The sequence below is a fragment of the Heliangelus exortis genome, chromosome 20, assembly GCF_036169615.1.
Source record: "Heliangelus exortis chromosome 20, bHelExo1.hap1, whole genome shotgun sequence".
In the NCBI taxonomy this organism is placed as follows: domain Eukaryota; kingdom Metazoa; phylum Chordata; class Aves; order Apodiformes; family Trochilidae; genus Heliangelus; species Heliangelus exortis.
In genome coordinates this window covers 4,390,161-4,413,908 of record NC_092441.1, presented here as the reverse complement: position 1 = coordinate 4,413,908, position 23,748 = coordinate 4,390,161, and the positions used below count along the sequence as shown (strand labels likewise).

At 38.9% G+C, this 23,748-nt stretch overlaps 1 protein-coding gene across 1 annotated transcript in view; it reads left to right on the top strand.

Moving 5' to 3' along the window:
* Positions 1 to 23,748, top strand: part of ANKFN1 (ankyrin repeat and fibronectin type III domain containing 1) — a 53,982-nt gene that overhangs the window by 21,410 nt on the left and 8,824 nt on the right. Inside the window, exons 5-14 of the mRNA XM_071764193.1 lie at positions 791 to 888; positions 1,939 to 2,029; positions 4,269 to 4,376; positions 10,913 to 11,012; positions 12,014 to 12,146; positions 12,527 to 12,643; positions 16,264 to 16,479; positions 18,431 to 18,597; positions 19,983 to 20,133; positions 21,818 to 21,986. Of these exons, the coding sequence (XP_071620294.1) occupies positions 791 to 888; positions 1,939 to 2,029; positions 4,269 to 4,376; positions 10,913 to 11,012; positions 12,014 to 12,146; positions 12,527 to 12,643; positions 16,264 to 16,479; positions 18,431 to 18,597; positions 19,983 to 20,133; positions 21,818 to 21,986 (1,350 nt within the window). The remainder of the gene's footprint in view (positions 1 to 790; positions 889 to 1,938; positions 2,030 to 4,268; positions 4,377 to 10,912; positions 11,013 to 12,013; positions 12,147 to 12,526; positions 12,644 to 16,263; positions 16,480 to 18,430; positions 18,598 to 19,982; positions 20,134 to 21,817; positions 21,987 to 23,748) is intronic.

Sequence of the window (23,748 nt, the reverse complement as noted above, 5' to 3'; positions counted from 1 at the left end):
AGGAAGATACTGGCAGCAGGACTACCAGTTCCATAACCTCTCAAGCAGGACTAGGAGCCATCTGTACTGGTTGGTGGGGCCACTTGGGTGAAGGTACCCATTGTCATTTGGGTTGTGGGACAGGTTGGGAGGGACATGGCAGCCCAGCACCATTTAATTCACCTCCAAAGTGGATACAACTTAATAGATTCCTGTGGAGCTCTGTAATTTGATTTGACCACATCAGAACCAGGCTTGGACTAGAGAGCCAGAACCCACAGAAACCAAAGAGACTCCAGTCAGTGTCCTATCTGGTCCAAGGAGGGTATTTTGATACAAATTAGTCCAGGTGAGGTGTTTTGTAGTCCTCTGGAGCCAAAAGGACTCTCTGCCCATGCCTACCTTGGCAGATCCAATTGCAAACAGTACTTTTTGTTGGTTTGCATGTATAAACTGCCAAATGGTATCAGCAGGTCCAAATATACTTTTTTTCCACTACTTCTCTTTCTCTAAAAAACTGTTTAAAGGAGGGCAAATGTTGACTCAATGTAACTTGTATTGCAGTGTACTTTTAAGCATTCCTTCCCAAAAAGCTTTTGAGCAATATTTTACTTTTCTCTCTCACACACAGAGATATAATTTGATTATTGTGTGATGTTTTGCTAAACATTATTGTTAAACACAGCTTATATTACCCACATGGGATGGGAAACTGCTGGGAGAACTCTTAACCTGTGAGTGATTCAAGTACTTTGATTTCCTTACTTGGACTGGTGTCTGATTTGGCTTTCACCTGCTATTTCTTTCCTAGTGGAATGGAGCTCTTCAGAAGACTTTTCTCCTTTGGTTGGTGAAATAATCATGGATAATCTTCAGTCTTTGAGGTGCACCATTTCAGGTCTCAGAACTGTAAGTATCCAATGACTCAATTAGACCTTGATGCCCCTCATCACCCCAGTGACACAAAGACACTGATAATTTGCAACTGTGCCTGTTGGTAATAACTCTAGAGCCCCTTTCTTTTAGCAACAAGTTCAAATCATTAAGTATAATCATAGGTCTGGTATCCATAATCCAAAAGTCACAAATGAATAGACAGACATCATGAAGTGTTTTATAAGTTGTCATGCCTGGGGAAATCAGAAAACACTGGAATGAAAGCTGCTGCTTTCTGGATCACAGGATAATCTTAGTGAAGATCAAAGCCTTCTGGAAGATCTAGTCCTGACTGTGCTGACCAATAATAGCTAAATTCAGAGTTCTTTCTCTTCTGCTTCTTGCAGGAACACATAGGTTCCTGGCAATCATTTTAATTTTTGTTATTTATTTTTAATAAATATTTTATACTGATGATAACTGGGTCAGCATTGGAGAAAACTGGTAACAATTCATATGGATTCTCAAGCAGAATAATTTTGACCATATGTTTGAAAGTCTATTTCCTACAGGCTGCTCAGAACCATTTGTGCAATCAAATATATCAATATAAAATATAAATAAATAAAATATATATAAATAAAATATAAATAAATCAATATAAAAGTTAGACTTTCAGAAGTGCTCTCCATTGCCCTAGATTCATGCATCATAATCAGTGATAAAGGTCTAACTGAAATCAGTGGCAGCCAAATGAAGCTTCTGCCATTCTGGTAGAGAGACTGTTAAATGCACTAGGAAAAAGGGAGTGCCTGTTCCTGAAATGTGATTGTGAGAGTTCCCAGGGTTCCACTTTGGTAGAAGAGATTGTGGTTTGTCAGTTGGAGTTGTTCTGTTCTGTTACCCCTCAGCAGATCACCTGTCCTGAATTCTTTGTACCATGTGCCAATCTGTCATCGTGTCACGCTGCTAAAAGCTATTCAGGTTTTTCAAAGAAAACATCTTTGAGAGGGACTTGTCTGCAGTTATTACAGCCAAGATTTTGAGTCAAAAGTTCTGACTCCTTTTTCTTTCCATCTGCAGGGCCAGAGGTTTTATGTCCGTGTTTCAGCTTACAACATGAGAGGATGGGGACCCCCACGCAAATCTACTCCTGCATCTGCTTCTCCTTCAAGTAAGTTGAGTTTATCTGCCCTCCTGGTTTCATCAGTGGGGTTGCTTTGTAAGAATTTCTCCTTCTTCAGAGAACATAAAAAGTCAAATATTCTGGCTCATTATTTGATTGTTGGAGTGAAATAAATAAATAGAACTCAACTCCTTCTACCCCCAAAACTAAGCAAAATAATCAGGTATGTTCATACATTTGTCTTCTCTTTTATTCTTCTCCAGTCCTTCAATAGAACATTGTCATGTAGTCACTGACACTTAAGAAAAATGAGAAGTATTCTGACCTTCATTTCTCTTAATAGAGTTCTGCTAGATAAAACTTCATTTGTCAGTACATGAACAGATCAAAACCTGAGCTGCTAGAACCAAACATATATCATCTGTAGTTTCCTCTTCTGCCTTGTGACATTACAGGTCCCATTCACTGGGCCATTCTTATAGCATCCTTTGTGTAAAATTCTCCATTGTGCACACACGTGTTGGTAGCATCCAGCCCATAAGCACTAAAATGTCCCTGCCATGTCCAGAAGCCTGCCCCCCTTTCCAAACCTGTGACTGGCTTTCTCAGCTCCATTAGGACTATGGCTTTTCATTTGTAATTTTTAATCTATGATAATCACATTGTATTGTTATTTGCTTTTCAAGACTCAGTTTTCACTGCCAAACTGGCTCAGCATATTACAGCTTTCTTTGTATTGATTAAAGCAGTGAAGTGGAACTTTTCATTTTATTGCATTAGCACTTGTTTTCATTAGACTGATGAAACGTTAATAGATTTGCATGCTAATGTGAGGAAATAAAGCAAGCTGTACCTACTCTCAGTACTCATAATGGAGAGGATTGGATAAATGGTACTCTTGCAGTATCGTTGTCCCATTTTGTTTCAATATGTTACAATATACATGACAATGAGGGGAGCTGGTCTGATTTCCATGTCATTTTTAAGGTAGACAGCAATCTGGAGGCTCAAAAAGTTTGGAAACACTGGGATAGAGAAGTCATGAGGTTGTTTGAACCACTGCCACTGATGACACCAAAGCATGTTGAGATTGAGGAATTCCAGTTGGTTCCTCTTGGCTGCTCAATGGAGATCTAAGAACTGGCTTCCCCACACAGAGCTGTTAATTCAGCCTTCCCTTGATCCCTGCAGGAGCATCCAACATTCAGGACAATCACTCTGCAGCTGTTCCAACTGCCCACAAGCTATCAGGACAGCAAATGTCTTCTCTTTCCACCCTTTCATGGGGCTGCTATTCTACATGGCAGCAAATACATATTTATAACCCTGGCACAGCAAGCCCATTGGAAGGAATGCTTGACTCCAAGCTTGCATTAGAAACTAGATTTGTATATTTAGTGAGTGAGCAAACTGTTTTTTGGTGGCTGTGAATATGTATGTGGCCTCTATGCCAGCATGATGGAAGAAATCCCTTGCAGACAGGTCTCTTAGTACCTTGATCCACCATTGCATGAAAGTAGTCAAGCCTGGAATTAAAAAGCTGCTCTCTGATCCACACGGTTTCATCCTCCTCTTTGTGATGAGACTTGTCTATTTTTTAGAACAGAGATTGAGATGTAGCTGGCAGCAAAGGAATGAAAACAAAGTCTTTTGTAGGTTAAGATCTGTGGGCCAGACAGGGCAGGTTCTTGCCTCACGAGTGCAGTGCTGAGCAGATTGTGGGCTCCAGGGCAGGAGCTGCCAGCGTTTGTCCAGGCCCCTGCTGGGAGCAGATTTTCAGAAGTGTTTTTACTCGGTGCCTGTTTCTTTGGCTGCAGAGATGGCTCTGGACGTAGGAAGATGCTCATTCTTTATTTTTCAATTGGTTTCCTTCCTATATAGCTGTAGGAGAGTCACTTAGCCTCCTGATGTCTCAACAAAACTCAGAAGCAGCAATAGTGTGATCCTGGTGAGGTGCTGAGTGTGAGCACAGGCTGAGAGCACTACAGCAAGAGAGGCCATTTGTGCACTGAAGAGAAATCTCCATTGTCAGTCAGTACAGGAGCCTCTAGGAGCAGTTTGTGAGCTCTTTGTTAATAATCATCATGATTAATTACCTAGCTGGCACAAGGGAAAGGAAACATTATACAAGTAACAACAGCAGACTTCAAAACAACTGCCTATTTTTTTTTTTTCCTGTGTGCCCAGATGTAAAACTCCTCTAAAGCCAAGTATCAGAAGCAAGAAAATATTTTAAAACTTCCTCCTTCTTTGTGTTTCATTTCTGTTTATTTCTTTTGTGCAATAGACTGGAAGGACTACAGTGGAAGAGAACCTCGGCACAGGGGACACACTGAGGCCCTGGAACGTCTCCTGCACCAGGTTCGAGCAGCTCATCAGCATTACAATTGCAGAGGTGAGGATAAAGATCTGTGTGGTAGGGCACCAGCTGAAGCCTCTGTGGCGCCTGTAATTTTAGCAGTTTTCTAACTAGGTCATACCTTCTCATTCATCAGGAAAAGAAAGATATTAATATTGGCCCATCTGGAATCACTTTAGCGTGCTATCTTGCTCTTAACCCTTGAAATTATTCGGATGAGAACATCTGAAAGGTAGAATGCACCCCCGCACAGACACTCCCTTTCTCTCCCTGTACCCTGCACACCTATTGATTTGTTTGTTCCTACAAATTAGTTTCACACAGGGTTCCACTAAAATGTTTCAAGAATCTCTCTGGTTTTTTTAATATAAAGACATACTTTTGAGAGTTAACAACTGTTTCAGATCAAAAGAGGGAACTTGGCTGCCTCCAAATGGAAGATACTAAGTACTCTGGTGGATGTGATGCCAATCTGTAATGAAAAATATTTGCACAGTGCAGTGGGAAGATAAGATTGCTACATTTTCAAATAGAATGGATCAAACCAAGAGAGAGTACACATCTCTCCAGCCAGCTCTTTGCTCTTCATTCATGAGAAACAGACTGTGCCTTTAATAGCTCAAGAGCCAAGGTAACATCTTGGCATTCTGTTTCAAGCATATATAAAAACTCCAGTTCTATATGGGTTGTTGAAAAGTACTATTGATTTTCTTAAAATAAACTTCTAACTGGAATAATGCTTCATTGCAAAGGAACTGATTTTAAACTTAACAGCTGAACTACCGTGAAGTTTTCCTTTTTCTTCACCTACATAACTGTTATGTCAAGTTGCATCAATTAATTTAAAATCCCAGAAATACTTGGGGCTCAAATCATCTGGCGAAGTGGAAAGATGCAGCCTTTGTTCTGTGTGTGCAAATATGTCACTATCATGATGATCCACAGTCTGACACAACCCACTGTAACCATAGCAACTTAAACACTTCAGCTATGTTGCTTGGAAAAGGAAATGAGATATTGCAAGAAAATGTTGTTTTTCTAATTAAAATTCATACAAGCATTATCACTTGCAGGTGGTCTTGTACTGAAAATACAGATGATGCATTCTATCTCTTGCATAGCTTTTTCTTGCTGTTAGAGAAGCCTTTTTTCCTTGGTACATTTTTCCTTACTGAAGTTTGTGCATGTCTCAGGCCTTTCAGGCCACCTTCCTAGTCAACAGGGAATAAGTGATGGAACATCTGAGAATATTCTTAGTATAAATTGTTTTACTGACATACCAGCCCAGAACAGAAGCAGTTATAAACAACATGCAGAAAATCCCTCCTTTTGAGAATCTGACACCAGTGCCTGGTTCTTATAAAATTTCATTGCTCCAGAAACTAACCCCAGTCTCAAAGCATAGTACAGACAACTCTGTTGTAGATTCCCTAGCTCCTTTTCCTTAAATAATAAATAACAACAATATAGAAAATCCGTTTAGCTCAAAAGATTTTATTGCATGTCTGAAAGAGGATGTGGGAGCTTACATGTGGCAGTGCTACACGATGGAGTCAGCTTAAGCAACACCCTTGCCTCCAACCAAATTAAAAATCTCATAATTGCTTGTAATGCTAGCATTACACAGTAGTATATTTTTGATAAAGCAGGATTATAATATAATAAGAGAGCCTTTGGACTTGCTTTAAATATATGACCGATGTCAATACCTTGTATTTCAGTATTTTGGTAAAGAATCAAGACAAAGGTTTTTCAGAAAAAAGTGAGAACTATAACATCACTGACTCTGAAATTTGATTCAGGTACTTATCAACCTCAGTGAAATAGGAGGAGGCTGATCCACAATCTAAGATAAGCTACTGTATATGATCAAAAAGTCCTAATAATGGTTATAATATAATATAAGCCTCAGCTAGAGTCTTAATTAATGTAAATTAGCATGATTCAACTAAGAGGGATTGAAGCCAGCATGTGTATGCTGTTATTCATAAGCTGATGGACCTCCTCAGGCATTTATCCATTTTTTTATCATGCTTCTCTTTACCACAACTCTTCTTTGATTTTACATTAATATTGTAACCTCTGTTTTCCTCATTTGCTTTAGGGATGTCAGTAAATAGCTGGACATGTAGAGTATCCTTGATTTTGCTTACAACCACTGACTTGCTGTGGTTTACAGATGAGAGTAGAATCAAGCTCTGCATTAGTTCAAGTTGTTAAAAGAAGACAGAGACAGGGCTCAACCTTGGGGTCCTGGCACCTTGGCTGTTCATAAGTGACACTCCCCGGGTTGTCACATTCAGGCTGACTGAAGGAGAGTGAAGGAGCAGTGCAAGGGAGGTGTAAAAACTGAAAGTAATTGATCCAAAAGGTCTGAGATGCTTGGGTAGCAGGCAAAAAGTCCCAGAATATAGAGGAACTGGAAGAGCAAGGCTGAGTGCTGGTGCTCCAGAGTCATCTGGGAGGGCAAAATTGCCCAAATTCCACACAGATCTCTTGCCCAAGTCTGTTCACTCAGCCTTTGCACTGCAGCCTGTCTTTTGCCCTGTGCTTTGCATTGCAGGGGCTGAGGAAAACAAGCTTACAAAAATACCAGGAAGAATACACTGGAATGTAGAGTGAGTTTAAGAGCTTTTGGAATTAGATCAGCTGTTGCTTTTGAACCTGCTCTGTGACATTATGAAATCTCCTAGGGAATTACTTAGGAAGTTTTGCTTTCAAATGTTTAATCTTCTGGAAAACCCTGATGATTATAAACAACAGTCATCCATTTGTCTTCATAATACCATGCTACAGGCTATCATAACTGAGTTACTACAATTGTATGTCCTGGCAACACTTCAAATGTATTTTTTAAGTATTTTTTTTTTCTTCTAGATCATTCTTTCTAAACAACTGTGAGTGGATTAAGTAATTCTGTGATGCTTCATTTAGAAAGGAACCCCAACTTTTCAGTAAATGCTTACCAGATATTTTGTTTCTGAAATGAGTTTGAAATATATTTTCCTTGACAAGTGAGAGGTAAAATAGAAGTGTTCTAATTGAAATTTGATTCACAAGCAGAGCATAGTTTTATTGCATTTAACAAAGAGAAGGATTTCTGAGCACAGGATATGTTTGGATTATATGTTAATATGTTGAGATTATAATTATTTGTGAGAATATACAAAAGCAGGCTTGCAGCCATAGACTGAGAAGTTCAGGTAGGGAATTTAAGAAGTTAATTTCACCTGTTGAGCCTGACTTTGTAATCCAAAATATACCACTCAGTAATATGACTGCCATGCCAATAGCTTCTTCAGGAGATGCAGAATTTTCTTTTGAATAACACATCACCTTGAGGTGAAGTAATATAGAATCTATCATGGCCTCAAGCTCTTGAGGTATCTGGCCCCTACTTACACCTTTAACTTCTGTGGGAAATTAGGTTTCCATGCACATTATCCCACTGCCCATTGTCTGTGGTGATAAAAATGTGGAGCTTTAAGGTGAGTTTGAATTTGTCTTGAAGTTTCCAGATATTTGATGTATAGCCCTAAACCACGTATTATGCTCTCCAGTAGGATTTCAATGGGATCTAACTCATCCTGTGCTAATTTGCTTCCTTATTCAGGGTCATCCTAAATAATATTTAGTTGTTCCACAGGATAGCTGATTTGTGGAGCTCAGATTTCAGATAATTTTGCACTGAAGTAATTCCATTGACTTCAGATCTGCCCCACTTGAGAAGAGGCACCCACTTGCCTAGTGACAGGCCAAGGAATTCCAGATGATCTTCCTTCTCAAAGCAATGGCATAACAGACATTCCTCCAGAGCAGAGACCCCAGCTGCCTGCTAGCAGCCTGAGTATGCAACTTTCTTCTTATTCTTCCACATCAATTTAGGCTGCTTTTAAGTATCTGTTGCATTTAAGTGAACTGCAAAGACAGGTCCAACCTCAGAAGAGGAAAATTGCTCATGTTGTACCTGCACCTTCATAGATAATTGCTGACTGCAACCCAGGTTTGAGTGCTCCTGATCTGATCACTGGAAATTCTCTAATCTCAGCTACTATTTGTTCACTCCTGAGCTTCTTTTAAAACAGCTCACAGCTGTGTGGCTGCATCATTTATTAATATAAACCTATTTCATTGTTCCTGGTGCTTTTTTAGAAAGATTACTCTGTTATTTATTGATCAGTTAAATAATTAACAGTGTTCCATTTCCTGTAGACCCAAATTATGCCCTAATCTCACCTCCATGGGTTTTGGCTTCCAGACACACTATACTTTAAAACAAAAGCAAACAGCAGTGTAGGAAAGTTACAGTCTCCATCTAGTTTTGCATTATTTCTTTTATTGTTGGTTTCTGCAAAGCCATGGACTAAACCCAACCACTGAATAGCCCAATAGCATATATCTCACTTGTAATGTGCCTTCTTATTTTAATACTGCAGTCTCTGGGTATTTTATACAGAATTATGTTCCTTTTGCCTTCAGCAATTTCCTCCTCCACTCCATCCGTCCTTAAGAAAATAAAAATTGCACAATTAGAATGAAATTTGTATTCCTAAATTGGTCTTAACCTTGGAAGAAGGAAATAGTAGGATAAGAGTATTGTTTTGTTTATATTACTGTGATATACAGAAAAAAATTCACAGTAAAATAAAAATTATCTGAGAAGATATGGATAGAAATACAAGTTATTTTTTTTTTAAGGAAAAAAACCCCAAACAAACAAGTTGCATCAAAGGAGCAGTCTGGATTTGGTCTGTTAAAACTAAGCTGAGCAGCACGTTGGAGAATATGCCATGGAGAACAAGTTTGCACTGGAAAGACAATGGATTTGATTATCTAATAAGTCTCATACATCTGAATTGCATGATTTCACCCCCAATAGAACCTTGTTCTCTTTGTACTTGCTGTTCAGCAGAGGTAATTATTCCTAACAACATGTCTTCTTTCTCTGGTTTTCAATGTGCAAATTTAGTCATCATTTTAAAATATGTTGAGCACTTCCACAGATGGGGTTTTGACAAGAGCAAATTTAGATGTTCTTTAAATGTTCAAACTTAGAACTCACTAGGGAGACACAGATAGACAACTCCTATTCTGCACTGGAGGTAAGTGGGAAATATGTTACCCTGCAAACACCTAAGCAGACTGATTAGCAGCTTTCAGCAAATAGTTCTTCATGAGTCATGTTTTTCCCCCACTGGAGGAGGGTGTCCCTCAAAATGTTTCACACTTCAGTCTGGATGGGTATCTATACCTCATCCAAATAAACAGCCAGATCCTGGAAAATTGAGATGGAGTTTCACAGATACAGTTTTCTTTTTTTCTTTATTTTCCAATCACAATAAGCATCTGAAGAATTAAATATTATTATTATTATTATTATTATTATTATTATTATTATTATTATTATTATTATTATTATTATTATTATTAATATGGTTTTGCTGTTTCTCTTACAACAGCATTAAGCAGGAGGGACACTGAGGGTTTTTTGCATCATCTTTTACAGACAGTTTTAAGCACTCCTTCCTTTTAAATGCCATATGTGGCTAACAGCAAGTGACAACACGTTGCACACCGGGCTATCCTGCATGGTCCTGACTGCCATCTATTGGCATCCCTGCTGCAGTCTGCCCCCAGGCACACAGGTGGATGTGGCTCTCCCACAGTTTTCAGTCCCACTGGGATTTTTTGGCTTTGGCTTACAAGGAAACTGAGGCCGTGCACGAGAGAAAGAAAGGCATTAAGTGAAAGTCATGAAAATGAAAAATAATACTATGTATAAAAATTTAACCACCTTTTTGATAATACTGGGCAAATATTTGAAGTTATAAAATTCTTCTCTTGAGAGAGCTGGTCCAGAGATTCTTGCAGGCAGCCAGCAGGTCTCAGCTTTGACAGGAGGTGAATAAATGAGTTTAACACCCCCTCCTTGGATTCCAGATTATTAGGGGGCAAATGTAACTGTGAAAGCTCTGAAGCAATACAGGTGAGTAGAAATTGTTGTGATGGGGGGAAAAAAAATCCAAAGAAAAGCATGTGCATTTAATGTGATGCAGAGAAAGATGAGGGTCAATCTAGTGGTTTCCTTAAACCTTTTGCTTAGGTCAGACTGGTGATGCTGTGGGGTTAGTGATGGAGCTTCAATTACTCAGTTCTTAGAAGCTCAAGCCATATGTGATCAGATACAGAGGAATTGCAGCACTCTACAATGTAGACAGATGGTTTGATTCTCCTTTTGGTTTTCTGAGACCACCTGCAAACTTCACATCTATTTTGCAAATTAAGATCACTTGATACTAGTTCAAGCTATATTTGCTTAGGAATAAAACATTTTTACCAAGTCTGAGTTTGCTTGCGAGTAAGGAAATTATTTGCTCTTGCATATCACTAAGCTCATAAAAATATAAGCAAAATGTTGTGTTTGAACATGTTTCTAAATTATGTCTTTCAAAAGAAACATAGTAGGCACTGACTGCAATGTAGTATTGTGGTTCGAGAGACAAAGGTTCTCTATGAGATACTAACTGCAATTTAAGTACTGGCTTTGGTTTGCTTTTTATTCTCCATTTTAGAAAGTTCTAAATTACAGAATGCTGGTCGCAAGCAATCAGTTTCCAGGAGCTTGAAGCACCTGTTCCATTCATCAAACAAGTTTGTGAAGACTCTGAAAAGGTTGGTAATTCATTTTATCTTCCAAACTTCCTGAGCTGTAGCCAGCAGTCATTGTTTATCTGTAATAGTGAAAAGCACCTTAGAAAGGTTTGTGAAGGTTCTTCCACCTATGAAACTGCAGTCAGAATGAACCTAGTAAGATCACATATGTGTGAGACTGGGGAAGCAATAGGACAACAATGCTCCATTTTCTACTGAAATCAACAGTCTTTTCATTGTTACTCTTAGAAGATTTGAATTGTAGCAGAGGGAAATATTCTGTGCAAACACTAAGTGCAGTTGCTGAAGTAGTTTGGAAGTACTGCCCCTGTTGCTGCTCAGTAATGAAACTGGGGGGTTTATTTCATTCATAATATAAAATGCAGGGCTCAAATAACATGTTTTAATAGTCTATTGGCAAAAGCAGCACATCTATAATTCTCTAATATTTTTAGCTAGGTTTGCAATCCAGTGTGACCCAAACAACCCACAGCCTTGATAATTTCTTTTAGCAAAGGAAGTTGCTTATACCAGATTATTTCTTCTTTTATTGCCAGAAGTGTTCAGTTTGCTTTTTCTTCTTTGTATTTTGATAAGAGTTTGATTCTTTCTGAAGAGCTCTCCAGAGTCTTTAAATTCCCTAAGGCAACTACTTAACGTATGTAACTAATTGCAAGGGTAAATATTGAAAGGAATGATCTCTATAAACAGTTTTGCAGATATGCTGGCCAAATTACACTCAATTACACTAATGTAAATCCATAATAACCCACCTGATTTCAGCTGAGTTATTTCAGATTTCCTTTGAAGTAAACAAGGGCAGAACTAAGCCCATTAATGATAAGAAGTTTTGGTAAAATTTCTGATTTCTATAAGGCATAAAGCCTCCACTGTGTACTGTTTACCCTGGCAAAATCCATACTAAAACTGATGTCAGTGTCATAATTTCTTAGATTCCTGTAGTCTCACGTGGCTGTGAACTGATACAAATGGTGTTTGACAATGTTTCCTTCTTTCTCTAGGGGACTCTACTTATCTGTTATATTTTTCTACAAAGACAATTTATTAGTAACCAATGAAGATCAAATCCCAATTGTGGAAATTGATGACTCTCACACTAGTTCAGTTATGCAGGATTTCCTGTGGTTCACAAAGGTAACAGTGGGAGCCTGATTTCATATCTACATTTTCATGTAGAATTTTCATTTCTACAGGTTTGTTGCTAGTGGTGCCTTATCTCATCATTCTGAGTATGAGAAGTGACATCAGTAAAAAGCTAAATGATGAAGTGCTTTACCTTTCACTTATGCTAAAATGCAGTTGAAAAAAAGCAATTTAAATAGGTGTGTGATGGTTACAGAATAACTGTCTGATTCAGTGTCTGCTTCATCTTTATTTAGGCAACTCATTGCCTCCTGCAGAAACTCAAAATAAGCATTATTCTGATTTTTCCGAGTCCAAAATACTTCTAGTTTTATTTCTGCTATTATAAATGCTGAGAACAAAACCTGATTGAACTGGGTATGTTTTTGCAGTTGTCTTGCATGTGGGATGATATCAGATGGCTGAGGCAGAATATGTCTATATCTGTGTCCTCATCAACAGCACTTCAAGCCAGGCAAAAGATGCTTTCAGCAGCAGCCCAGCTGCAGGTTGGTTGAATTGCATATTTCTCACTATTAACTTAGTAACTTTCTGATCTCCAGGGGATAGTACTGCCAGCTGCCCTGCGGTTCACCACTGCCCACTGGGCTGTTCTTTGGAGCAGCATTATCATCTACATTTTTTTTCAGAAAGCTACTGAGCCTTTCTGAAAGCTGGAAGGAAGGAATTGCACTGAAAGTAAAGACCAGGAAAAATAAAGGAAAGAAACCATAGTGGCAGACAAACAAACAAATCACTACACATCAGCCTGTGGGTCTGCAGATTGGGAATTCAGGAGTTATAATCCTAATATTTGCTGCTCTAAAGGCCTATTTATTGATAGTTATTAATATATTAATGAAACTTCTGAAGTGTGGGTAAGATTTAGTACTCCCTTGTGCTATATGGGAAGCTGGAGCTTCTGTCCCCAGCAGCAAGCACAAGCAGACTGCTGGAGCTGCCAGGATACTGCTCCTGTCTCACCCCTGGCTTACAAACTGCTCAAGTTCAGGGCAGAATTCAACTGCTTGACAGACAGAATGGCTGTGCTGTTGTGGATTGTCAATTGAGGAATAAAAATGAATCTTTCATTAAATTCTGAACGGAGCTGCTGACATTTTAAGGTGAAATGCAGCTTTGTGCAGAGAACCAGTCAGAGGCTTATTTAGACCCTTAAAAACAGAATCTGAGAGAGATCCAGCAGTGCAGAGATCTTGTGCTGACCTCTCAGAGCAGTGGTAAGGACAGCAGCACTACCTGCACTACTCACACCATGTTGTTCAGGCAGTGACTCTCAGGGTGGTTCTGTTCCTGCCTGTGCTACAGATACAACCTGTGTGATACTGAACATTTATCAGTCCACTATTTCTTATGCAAATAGTAGTTACTGTTTCTCCAGCAGAACATTTTAACATTTATCATAAAGCTTTTGAAGAATGGGTTTCATGATAACATGAAATCTCTAGCTGGAAGGTAGATACTTCCATAAAATATTTACTTCTGTGGGCAAACACTTTCAAAAAGATGTGTGAATGATTTTTACAGAAAAAGTATATCCAGAACTCATTTCTTCTACCTTTTGTCTGAATGAAGTTACCAGAGCTTCTCTGAAAAATCTATGGTACAGTCATGGAATTAATGAAGATCTTCATATTGCTTGGCTCATGAATTTGCCATACAGCCACCCCTCTTGTTATTGCCAGTCCATGCAATAAGCTGGGTTTTATAGCAGCTCTGAGAGCCAGATTTGTGGCCAGTATTAAGAATATCCATGTGGGGTTTGTTTTACATCTTTTGGCAAAGCACACTGTACAGGAGTAGCCTTTCTGGGCAACCACCTGTCTTGACTGATTTCCCTAAAGTATCCCAAATATATGGAATGCCAGCCTGCTGTACCTTTATTGGACGACCACCTGTGTTAAGCAGCAGCTGCTTGTCAGTCCTTTGAGCTATCACTAAACAAAGTTTTAACTATATCTGCTGAATGTTCCCTGGGGTGTGGTTAGCTCAGCTCAGGTAGCACATATTCTTTTGGTCAGGTTGGTTTCACTCCCTCTGTGCAGATTGCCTTTACCAGAGCCCTGCCTGCCTGCACCAGGATTCACAGGACCCTGTGTTTGGATTCACTGCCAGAGATGTTAAGAGCAGAACTCAAAGCACAGAGATGAAGCAAATGTGTCCATGTGGTACATTGCCCTGTTGGATTTCTGGCAAATTTATTGTCCTTAACATTTGTTCTGTTAGCTTGGTCCCCTGAGGAACACACAGATTGTCACTGATCTGCCAACCTCAAACCGTGTGTGGCCCAATGGGATCCACCAATGGAAGGATCTCAATAAAGTTTATATGGTTGAATACATTTTATTGATGCAGTTAACAGACTGACTCCACAGGAATTTAGGACAGAATGGAAAAGATCAGTGACAACACAGCTGCTAAGGGATTAGATCTGTAGATTCAGAGACAACAGGGACTGTAATTTTCTCCTGTTGTTACCACTAGACAACTAAAGCAAACAAAACATAAGGGGTGGGCTGCCAAGCTGAGCAGGCACAAGACTTTTTTAGTATGTGATTAGTCAGATATTCCTATTAGTAGGTACCCCCATTCCCAGTGGTAGTGCCAGTTTAATAATATACAGTCAGTGATAGTGAAAAATAGGTTTTCATCAAGGCACATTCATATGTTGCAGTGCTTAATATGACAATTAAATGGCTGCCATCCACCTGAAATAATTTGTCCCCCCAATGGACATATGGCTTAAAACAAAAGGTATACTCAAGACACTCAGTGTTAACCAGTTATGGAGATTAACGTCAAAAAACAGAACTGTTTAAAAAAGAAGAGGGGCTACATAGACATCAACAGGATGCCCTGGAGATGGATGAATAAAAATAAAATAGCTGTTGTGCCACATAAAGGGAAGTCACTGTGCTGGCTACCTAGAATTTATAAACAATAATACAGTTTATAAGTAAATATTGCCTGCTAAGTACAGGTAAATAAATTCAGGATAATCTGTCTTTTTACAATGTCATTAAGTTAATGTACAGCACTTCCCTAAACATACAATGTGCTACATTGTGAATTCAGGTTTTCATTTTAAACTACCCCCATCCTTATCCAGCTTACTGTAGATCTCTTGAGAAGTCACAAAGTAATGAGCATATTTCAAATGTTAGGCATTTTTCTTTAAGACATCTGGGAATCTCTTCAGTGGCTGGTCACTGGATTGAGTGTGTTTGCACCTATAAGCAGATGCCTTACTGTGTGAGGAAAGGGATTTTGACCAAAATATGTATTTTATGTGGAGCCTTTTAAAATTACTTTTCTTTAATCCTCACATATTTTCCTGGAGAGCTTTGCCCTGGTAGTTTGTTAGTTTCTGCTGGTTTTGTCTAGCACATTCTTAGTATCTCAAGTAAAAGGAAAGGGGTCCCTGTCTCTTCACATTCCTCTGTGTTCCTTCAAAAACACACCCCACAGTTTAGCTCCACAATTATTTACATTCAGCACAGATATGAGGGCTTCTTGCTTCTGGTGCTGAAAATAATCTGAATAATTTTAAAACAGAACAGAAAATGGAGATTACAGTTAATGACCCTAACAGAAAATACTTGAAGTGCCCAATACAAATGATCTGGGGATAAAGGAAGAATTTTGTATCATCTCTGACATTTGGTTACGGGGAGGTTAAGATAATCACTTAGTTCTTCGGTTCTTCAAATCAAAGTTTTAATTGATACCAGAGGAATCACCACCAAACCAACACTGAGGTCTTTTGAAAACTGCATCTTTTTTCTTTATATGACTGGGAAAACCCAGAAAGTCCTGCCCAAACCAGTGAATTACTTTGCAGTGCTTCTTCTAACATAGGTACTGGGTCTTTTAACATAAGTACTGGAGAACTTCCTGATGTTCTCCATTAAATGTTGGACTAAACACTGCTGAATGAAATACACTGAAGGATCCACAGTGCAATCCACAAACACAACCTAGGAAAACAAGACCTAGGGTCAGTTTTTTACTGAAGCCATTAGGACTGATGTCAGTGAGCACTGAGTTACTGTTTAAAAAATGCCTGCTATGTGATAAGTAATTTTAATTTGATAATTTGCTTGTTTTCTAGAATTTGCTGGGAACTCACAATTTAGGCAGAGTTTTTTATGAACCAATCAAGGATCGACATGGCAACCTGCTGATAGTCACTATAAGAGAAGTGGAGAGTCTTTATTCTTTTTTTAATGGCAAATGGATGCAGGTATCCAAACTACAAAGCCAGAGGAAATCCCTTTCAACTCCAGAGGAGCCGACAGCACTAGACATCTTGCTTATAACAATCCAGGTAGTGCTTTACTTCTCTTACTGTATGTTATTTGCTTTTGTAAAGCCTGTGCCAGAGCCCTAATTTTTGGAAGATTCATGTAGAATTTTAGGCCTTAATCCAGTGCCCAATAAAATTAATGGCAAGGCTCCCACTGAAAGCCAAGGCTGATATTACTTCCAGTGGGTCTGGAATCAGATCCTTAATTGTAAAATATCCAGGAGATTCTAAAGAAATTACTTCAGAATCCTAGCAGAGAATAGCACAGTTTCTATCAGTTTTGGGAAACCATGCTATAGAATAAAAACCTTTAAAATTCTCTGGGATGTTCTTAAGCACCTACACAGACACATTTTTACATGCTGTAAGATATTTCCATTGAACCCTGAACACTAAATCTAGGTTTAAATCTTTACTGTTCTATTAAGGAAACTTGTTCCGTTCAGAGTTCCTTGGAACCTGGTGTAGTTGCTAAAGAATTCTCTACTGACTGTAACCCTCCTTTAATTTCTGCATAACATGTCCCCAGACTTCACAAGTAGAAGAATACCAAGAAGAAGATTGAGCTGAATAGTTTATTTGCATAATCAGCTCTCTCTCTAGAACTCAGTTGCACAGTTACCCAAAATATTACTAGACAAATCATTGTCTTAGTCCCTTCTTTAGCACCTTCAACTATAGATGGTGAGTGGGGTTAATTTTTGAATTAGAGGCACTTTCTTGGGCTTTTTGTACTGGACACTGCAATTAAAATATACATTAGCAGGCTCCAGGAACATTAAAGAAATTCCAAAAGACAATAAAACTTACCTGATCTGTGTTAGATTTGATGTATTAAAATGTGTTAAAGGTGTAGAAAAATGTCATTCTGGGCAAAAGTTTTATATTAGGAAACCCAAAATACAGGCCCGATCAGATTTCCACAGAGATCCTGGTGGAAAAAATGTTCCCTAATGGTTTACACATTCCTATCTAATGCCCACCCTTTCTTCTATTACTTGTTTAATCATCAAATGGGTATTTTGTTCATGAAGTGCTTGTGAAAATGAGGGTCTAATTGCACTGGCCAGAGCCAAGCATAGCACTGGCAGATAATTTGATGGTTCCAAGAGTAAATGCATAAGGCCAGGTGTCTTAATCCTCACCCACTGGAGAAGCACACATTTCTTAGGATGGCAGCAGACATCATTTTTAAGGTAGTTTCAGGGGGCTGCTATACATAGCCTTGAAAATATCTCCTGGCTTCAGCAAATACGCCATCATTATTAACTCCTTCTTAACTGTATTTGTTGATATTGTTCAGAAAACACAGCCATTACATAAATTTTGCAAACCACCAACCCCCATGCTCACAGAGATCTTCCTGTTGACAGCAGGTGACAGAACAGTTTTTGGAGGCACGTAGGCTGAGGCTCTGTGTTCATTTCTTTGGTGACAGTACTGGCTTATGCAGCTCATGTCTCTCACCTTCCCCAAGTGACAGCTTTTTCCCAGTGCTGCTCTGCTCCATCTGTGTAGCTACACACCAAACATGAACCAGGGAACTGCTCTGGCTGAAAAATGACTGCTCCTTTTCCTGAGTTGTTTTTCAGCTGAATCAGTTCCCTGACCCAGCTCGCTGCTGAAATGATCAGACAGGAATGCAGAGGTGGGTGATATTTAAGCTAGTTTAAACACTACAGTTGTAGAAGATTGAAACCTCAGTTTTTTAGAGCCAATTCCTGCACGATGCGGAGAGCTTAGAGAACCTGTGTATGGTTTTAAGTAAAAAGTTGTCCAAGTGCATCCAAACTACCACAGATTATTTATATGCTTAAGCATGTGCTTAAATACTTTGCGAACTGGGAGGACTGTTGAAAGACAAAGAAGGCTGTAAAAACATTTGTTGCTTTCTGATCCCAAACTCTTCTGCCTATGTGGAAAAAAAAAAAAAAAAAGAGATTTTTACATAGGGCTGTTTCTCTTAAAACAGGACATACTTTCCTATCACAAACGAAGTCAGCAGCGTCTCCCTCCTGGCTTGTATCTGGGTTACCTTAAACTCTGCAGTTCTGTGGATCAAATTAAAGTGCTTGTGTTACAGAAGTTGCCTAATGTCCTGTGTCATGTTAAAATCCGAGACAACAGCAATGTCTCCAAGTAAGTGCCTATATACATATTTACACACACATGGGGAAAGAACATTTGTTTTACATTTGAAAACAACTGATCAAATTTAAGTGTTAAAGCAGTTTTGCCAACACAAGATTGTTGGTGCCAGCAAAGTTTGGCTGTGGTGTGTACCCTCACAGAGATCAACACTGACCTAACCAGGTAGACCTGTGTGTTCCCAGCAATTTGGAGAGTTCTCCACAATACATTGGTTTCCAAGGATAAGATTATATGGGCACTCAGATTCCCACAGTAGTAATGTCACTCCCTGGATGTGTTTGGTAGACCACACACTGCAGCCCTGATTCAGCCTCCAGTGAATTCAGTGTCACCTTTTCTATTGATTATTACTGATCATGGGGTGTTGGTGCTGCTGATTTTTCTGTGTATTGTGTGGTTTCTCACTCTAATCTACAACAAACATACAGCAACTGGAAAGGTGTATTCAGGCAAATACTGTCAGACATGAAACTGCTCTGGAAAAGCTGTTTTCCCCTTTGTCCATTCCTTATCTGTTGGGCAGGTGCAATGATTTGTACTGCCTGGTGGGCAACAAATTTTATTGGCTTTTTTTCAGGAGCTTTGTAATTCCATATCATTTCAGCAACCAGCTAATAATTTTGCATGAGGAAAAAATGAACTGGATATCTATACAGGTAACAAGAATATCAGGAATGTAGTAGTTAATACTAAAATAAATTTTGGAAGGCATATAAAGCCTAGTGCTTCAGAGTTTGTAACAATCTCTGACTCCTGAAGTTTAAGATCAGATCTTTATTTAGGAGCAGATTGTAACACATCTATTACTGGTCTTGTAGTGGGGTTTCCTGTCCTTTTTTGTTTTTTCTTGACTGTTTGATGCTGGCTGCTTTTCAAGACTGAATACTGGGCAGGGTGAATGAAGGATTTGATCCAGAGAGATGATTTCCAAGTTTATCAGGTCTAGAGTGAATATATCAAGCAAATCAGGAAATTCTTTGGCTCCCGTGAATACACAGGAGTCTGTCACAGCAATTAAACTTCCTGCTAATTGTCATTGTAATTTCCAACACATGCTTTTTAAACATATTGTATTAGATAAGGCATACAGGGCATGAAGTATGTGAAAAAGAAAACCTAGAGTGAGAAGCCTTAGTGAAATATTTCAAAGGCAGTCAGACTTTCAGAGGTTCAGCCTGAGGTACATGGGATAGAAAAATTAAACTTTTCAAAGTTATATTTTTAACAACAAACAATCAAGATTGGACAAGTTTAGAACGGTTTGCTATATGAGGATTAAACTATCAACAGATCCCAAATGCACATACACTGAATTCCTGCTTGTGCACTGAACTTCTGTTGTATTTCTAATTTTAACTTGACTCAACATACAGAGATGAGTGGGAATGGATCCAAACACTTTCTGGCTCAGAATCTGTGGAAAGTATGGATCATACTTCAGACTGCCCTACTCAATTGTTCTTGTATGAGCTCCAGATGGCAGTGAAAGCTCTCATTAAACAGATCAATCTACCTCTGCATCAGGTATTTTCCTTTGTGGTATTTATCATCTTTTTAAAAACTGATTCTTAAGAACACAACCAAAAGCTACAAAGTGTGTAACTTGCAAGTAGGGATTAAATGTTGTGGTTGCAAGAAAAGAGAAATTTTTCTTCTAAGCATGTGTGTGAGAAACATCCTCAATGAAAGTAATTTTCCTGGATATTTGTATATGTAATGATTAATAGATGGATTTTCAACAATCTCCTACTTTTGCATCTGTAAGCACATTTGTCCAATTCATGCAGGTACATAAAAATGCTTTTGCATTAAACTAGTAGTTGTGAGCACCTTTACCCACCTGGCAAAGAAATACAGGTATTTTTCCAGGCAAGGAGGGCAATCTTTTGGAGGTAATAGTGAGAGTGTATGCAAGGCTTGCTGAAGAGATAGTGTTTTGCTATTCTTTTACACACATATTAATATAGCACTTCTAAAACACATAGTTCTAGACCTCCATATTGCTGTGGGTGAGGAGAGGTATCTGGCTTCTGGCTTTACATTTAGGTACAAGCAATGCATATGTGAATAAATAAAGCCAGGGAGGATAATCTATGATGTGAAAGAGCCACTAAAATATAAGCTAAGGAGTTTGTTTCTTGTTTACATGAATTCCATTTTATTTTTGTCTGCAAGCATAAAGAGGGTTTAAAGTAGAAGTAAATCATCTTTATATTCACTTCAAGGTCTGTTTGTGAAGCTAGAAAGATGTGGCCTTAAAATAAATTATCCTGGTTCTACATTTCTTGATTTTGAAAAGTTTAGGCTTTGCGTTTAAAAAGGAATCCATCAGTGCTGCACCTCCTAGCCTGGGAAGAGCCAAGTTAGACTCAAGTAAATCCAAAATTAAGACAGATTGTGTGTTGCCTTGTGGTCAGTCACTCTAATTCAATAGGGCTCTGTACAGGTCTCTATGCTGGTGTATTTTCAGGGAGGTTATAGGCATTTGAGCTCATCTATTGTGCATGAGACAGAGTCACAGGCATGACCTTGCTGTTCAGTACAGTTGTAAATGTTGAGATGACTCAGGACCAGAATTCTGTGTTAATGAATTGAAAATTTAATTCAACAGATTCACTTATGTGTTTTTACTATTTTGTGGTAAACAGAATCATGGACAGTGACACTGCTGCATACTTAGGGTAAAATTCAGTGCTGCACACAGCAGCTCTACAGCAGCCTCAGGCCAACTCCTGTGTGTGTCATTTTCTCTTGCTGCAGCACTTGTTAAACCTTTTCAGTGCTGTGTTGAGGGAGAGCTGCATATTTCTCTTAACCAACCCTAAATTGAATCTTAAAGGTTTTTAATTGAATCCATTTTCATGTTTTCACATAATTATGCAATCATAATCTTGAAAAGCACATGGCATGTGATCATTTTCTGCCTAATAAGAAACATAAATGTTGTTTTCAGGGGGGTTGTGCCTGTGTGTGTTGTTTTAATGGGGAACATTGCAGCTTTAAATCTTTATTTTATGTAGTGACATGAACCCACATTTAGCCTTCTCCCCCCCCCCCCCCCCCCCTCAAATATTTATGTTTTATAAAAATTCCAAGCTTGATGTTGTGCAAATTTTCTTTAATGTTTTATATCATTTGGGGTGTTGTTTATATAAGTGCCATGTTGTAATTCTCTCCTATTTCTTTCCCCGCGCGTGTCCCTCTACAGGCTAAGCACTTCCGTCTGTATACACAGGAGGTGTTGGAACTGGGTCACAATGTCTCCTTTCTTCTCCTGCTCCCCGCCTCAGACGACGTCTGCACTGCCCCAGGACAGAATAATCCTTACACCCCACACTCAGGATTTCTTAACCTCCCTCTTCAGATGTTTGAACTCGGTATAGTAGCTTGCTTCACCTAGAAATATTAACCCAGTCTCCTTATAATAAAATCACAAAGTTGTATCTGTTTTCCCCCTTGTCCCAGTGGAGAGTCAATAAATCACATGATGGCTTTGGCAACAACACTACCTATAACTGTGTACAAGTTATAGAGAGAGCAGAGTGGTTAAAGCATATACTGTAGCAATCGTTATGGAAATCCAAAGCATAGAGCAAAGCCCACATTATCCAGTGTGTGTCTGTAAGGTTAGTAGGAAGATGATGTTCTTCAAAAAACGGAAACAAAAAATTACACAGACACAGCAAGGTTGGAGTGTGAAAGGAGATGCAGAAAACCACCCCTCTAAACTGTCACAAGAATAATAACTAATTTTGTAGAGGAGAATTTTTGCAGTTCCTGGTTGCAGATAGTCCTACTCAAGGTCTGACTCCCTTACAATATTGTGAAAGGTCTGAGTGGAGTTTCCTGTGTGAGGGTCATCTTTTTCTTTCTGATTTCTCGAAAAAGTGCAGGAAACTCAGTCTCCTGTAACACAGGAAAAGGCTGTTGTTGACTTGAGTCTGATTCTTTCAGGAGCACATCCTGTGTGTTGCAGATTCAACCTTCCACTGCATTGTTGAGTGGGTTACAAGTCCCTGAATCTGAGCTTTCCAGCTGTCTCACAGAAGGCATCAGATGCTTTAGCTTCAAGGTCTTTTATTTCTCATTTCTTTTTCTTTGGTCCACAGAGAAAAGAAAGGTCGCACATAAAAGAAGCTCATAAAGACTTAATAGTTCTTTTTATTTTAAGTATGGAGACTGCTGAGTCTTACACATTAGTGTCCTCTGTTTCCTTCAGGCCTGTAAAACTGGATATCATTCTTTGCTCTGCCTTGGAAAAGAGAGAAGGATATGAGACAAAACTGATGGAGTTAGTACACAAGAAACCAGCACAGAATAGGTCTTAGTGACAACTGTGTCCTCAGGGATATCTCTCTCAGGTGTTCATGTGACACTTGTGGGGAAGAAGTTCATGGAAAAAACGGTATTAAAAACTGAATTTGACTTTTGAGTATTTTTTTAAGTAAGCAATCATCTGTCCAAAGGCAGATGCCATTTCTATTGACAAGTTGTGTATGTATCCCTGACGCTCTACGAAGTGACTGTGATTCAGATCTCAAATATTAGAAGCTTCCATTCCCCATTAGATGGTGGCTACCAACTATATAATTGCATAACCACAAAAGACTCTGTTGAAGTAACGTTTGTTAAAGTAACATTAAAGGGTCTGACTTAAAACCACAAAGGCTTGAAATTTCAGCACTGGAGCTGAAACCGCGGCTGTAATTCACTCAAGAGTCCACCACATATGGCATATATACTGTAAGACCACACACTATTCAGACTAGATCCCTGCAATATCTGGGCATCCCTGGGAAACCAGGAGGGAGAATTCTGTCTTTCAGTCTTTTATGAGGGAAGTTCTATGTTCAGATTAGGCCTTGTTGTTATGCTAATTATGTTTCTGTGATTGGATTTCTTGGTTTGAGAAATTCTTCTCAGCTACTCTTATTGGTTGTTTGCAAGGGAAGAGATAAGTGACACTGCTTTTATTTGCCTTAATATTTATTATAAGGAGAATATATGTAATTTACACCTAAAACTCCCTGAAAAATACTCCACAACCCAGAAAAGTAGCAGCACTAATCCAACTGGCACCTGATGCTATAACAAGCTCATGCTGTATGCTTGCATTTATTGGAGGACCAATGAATGGGG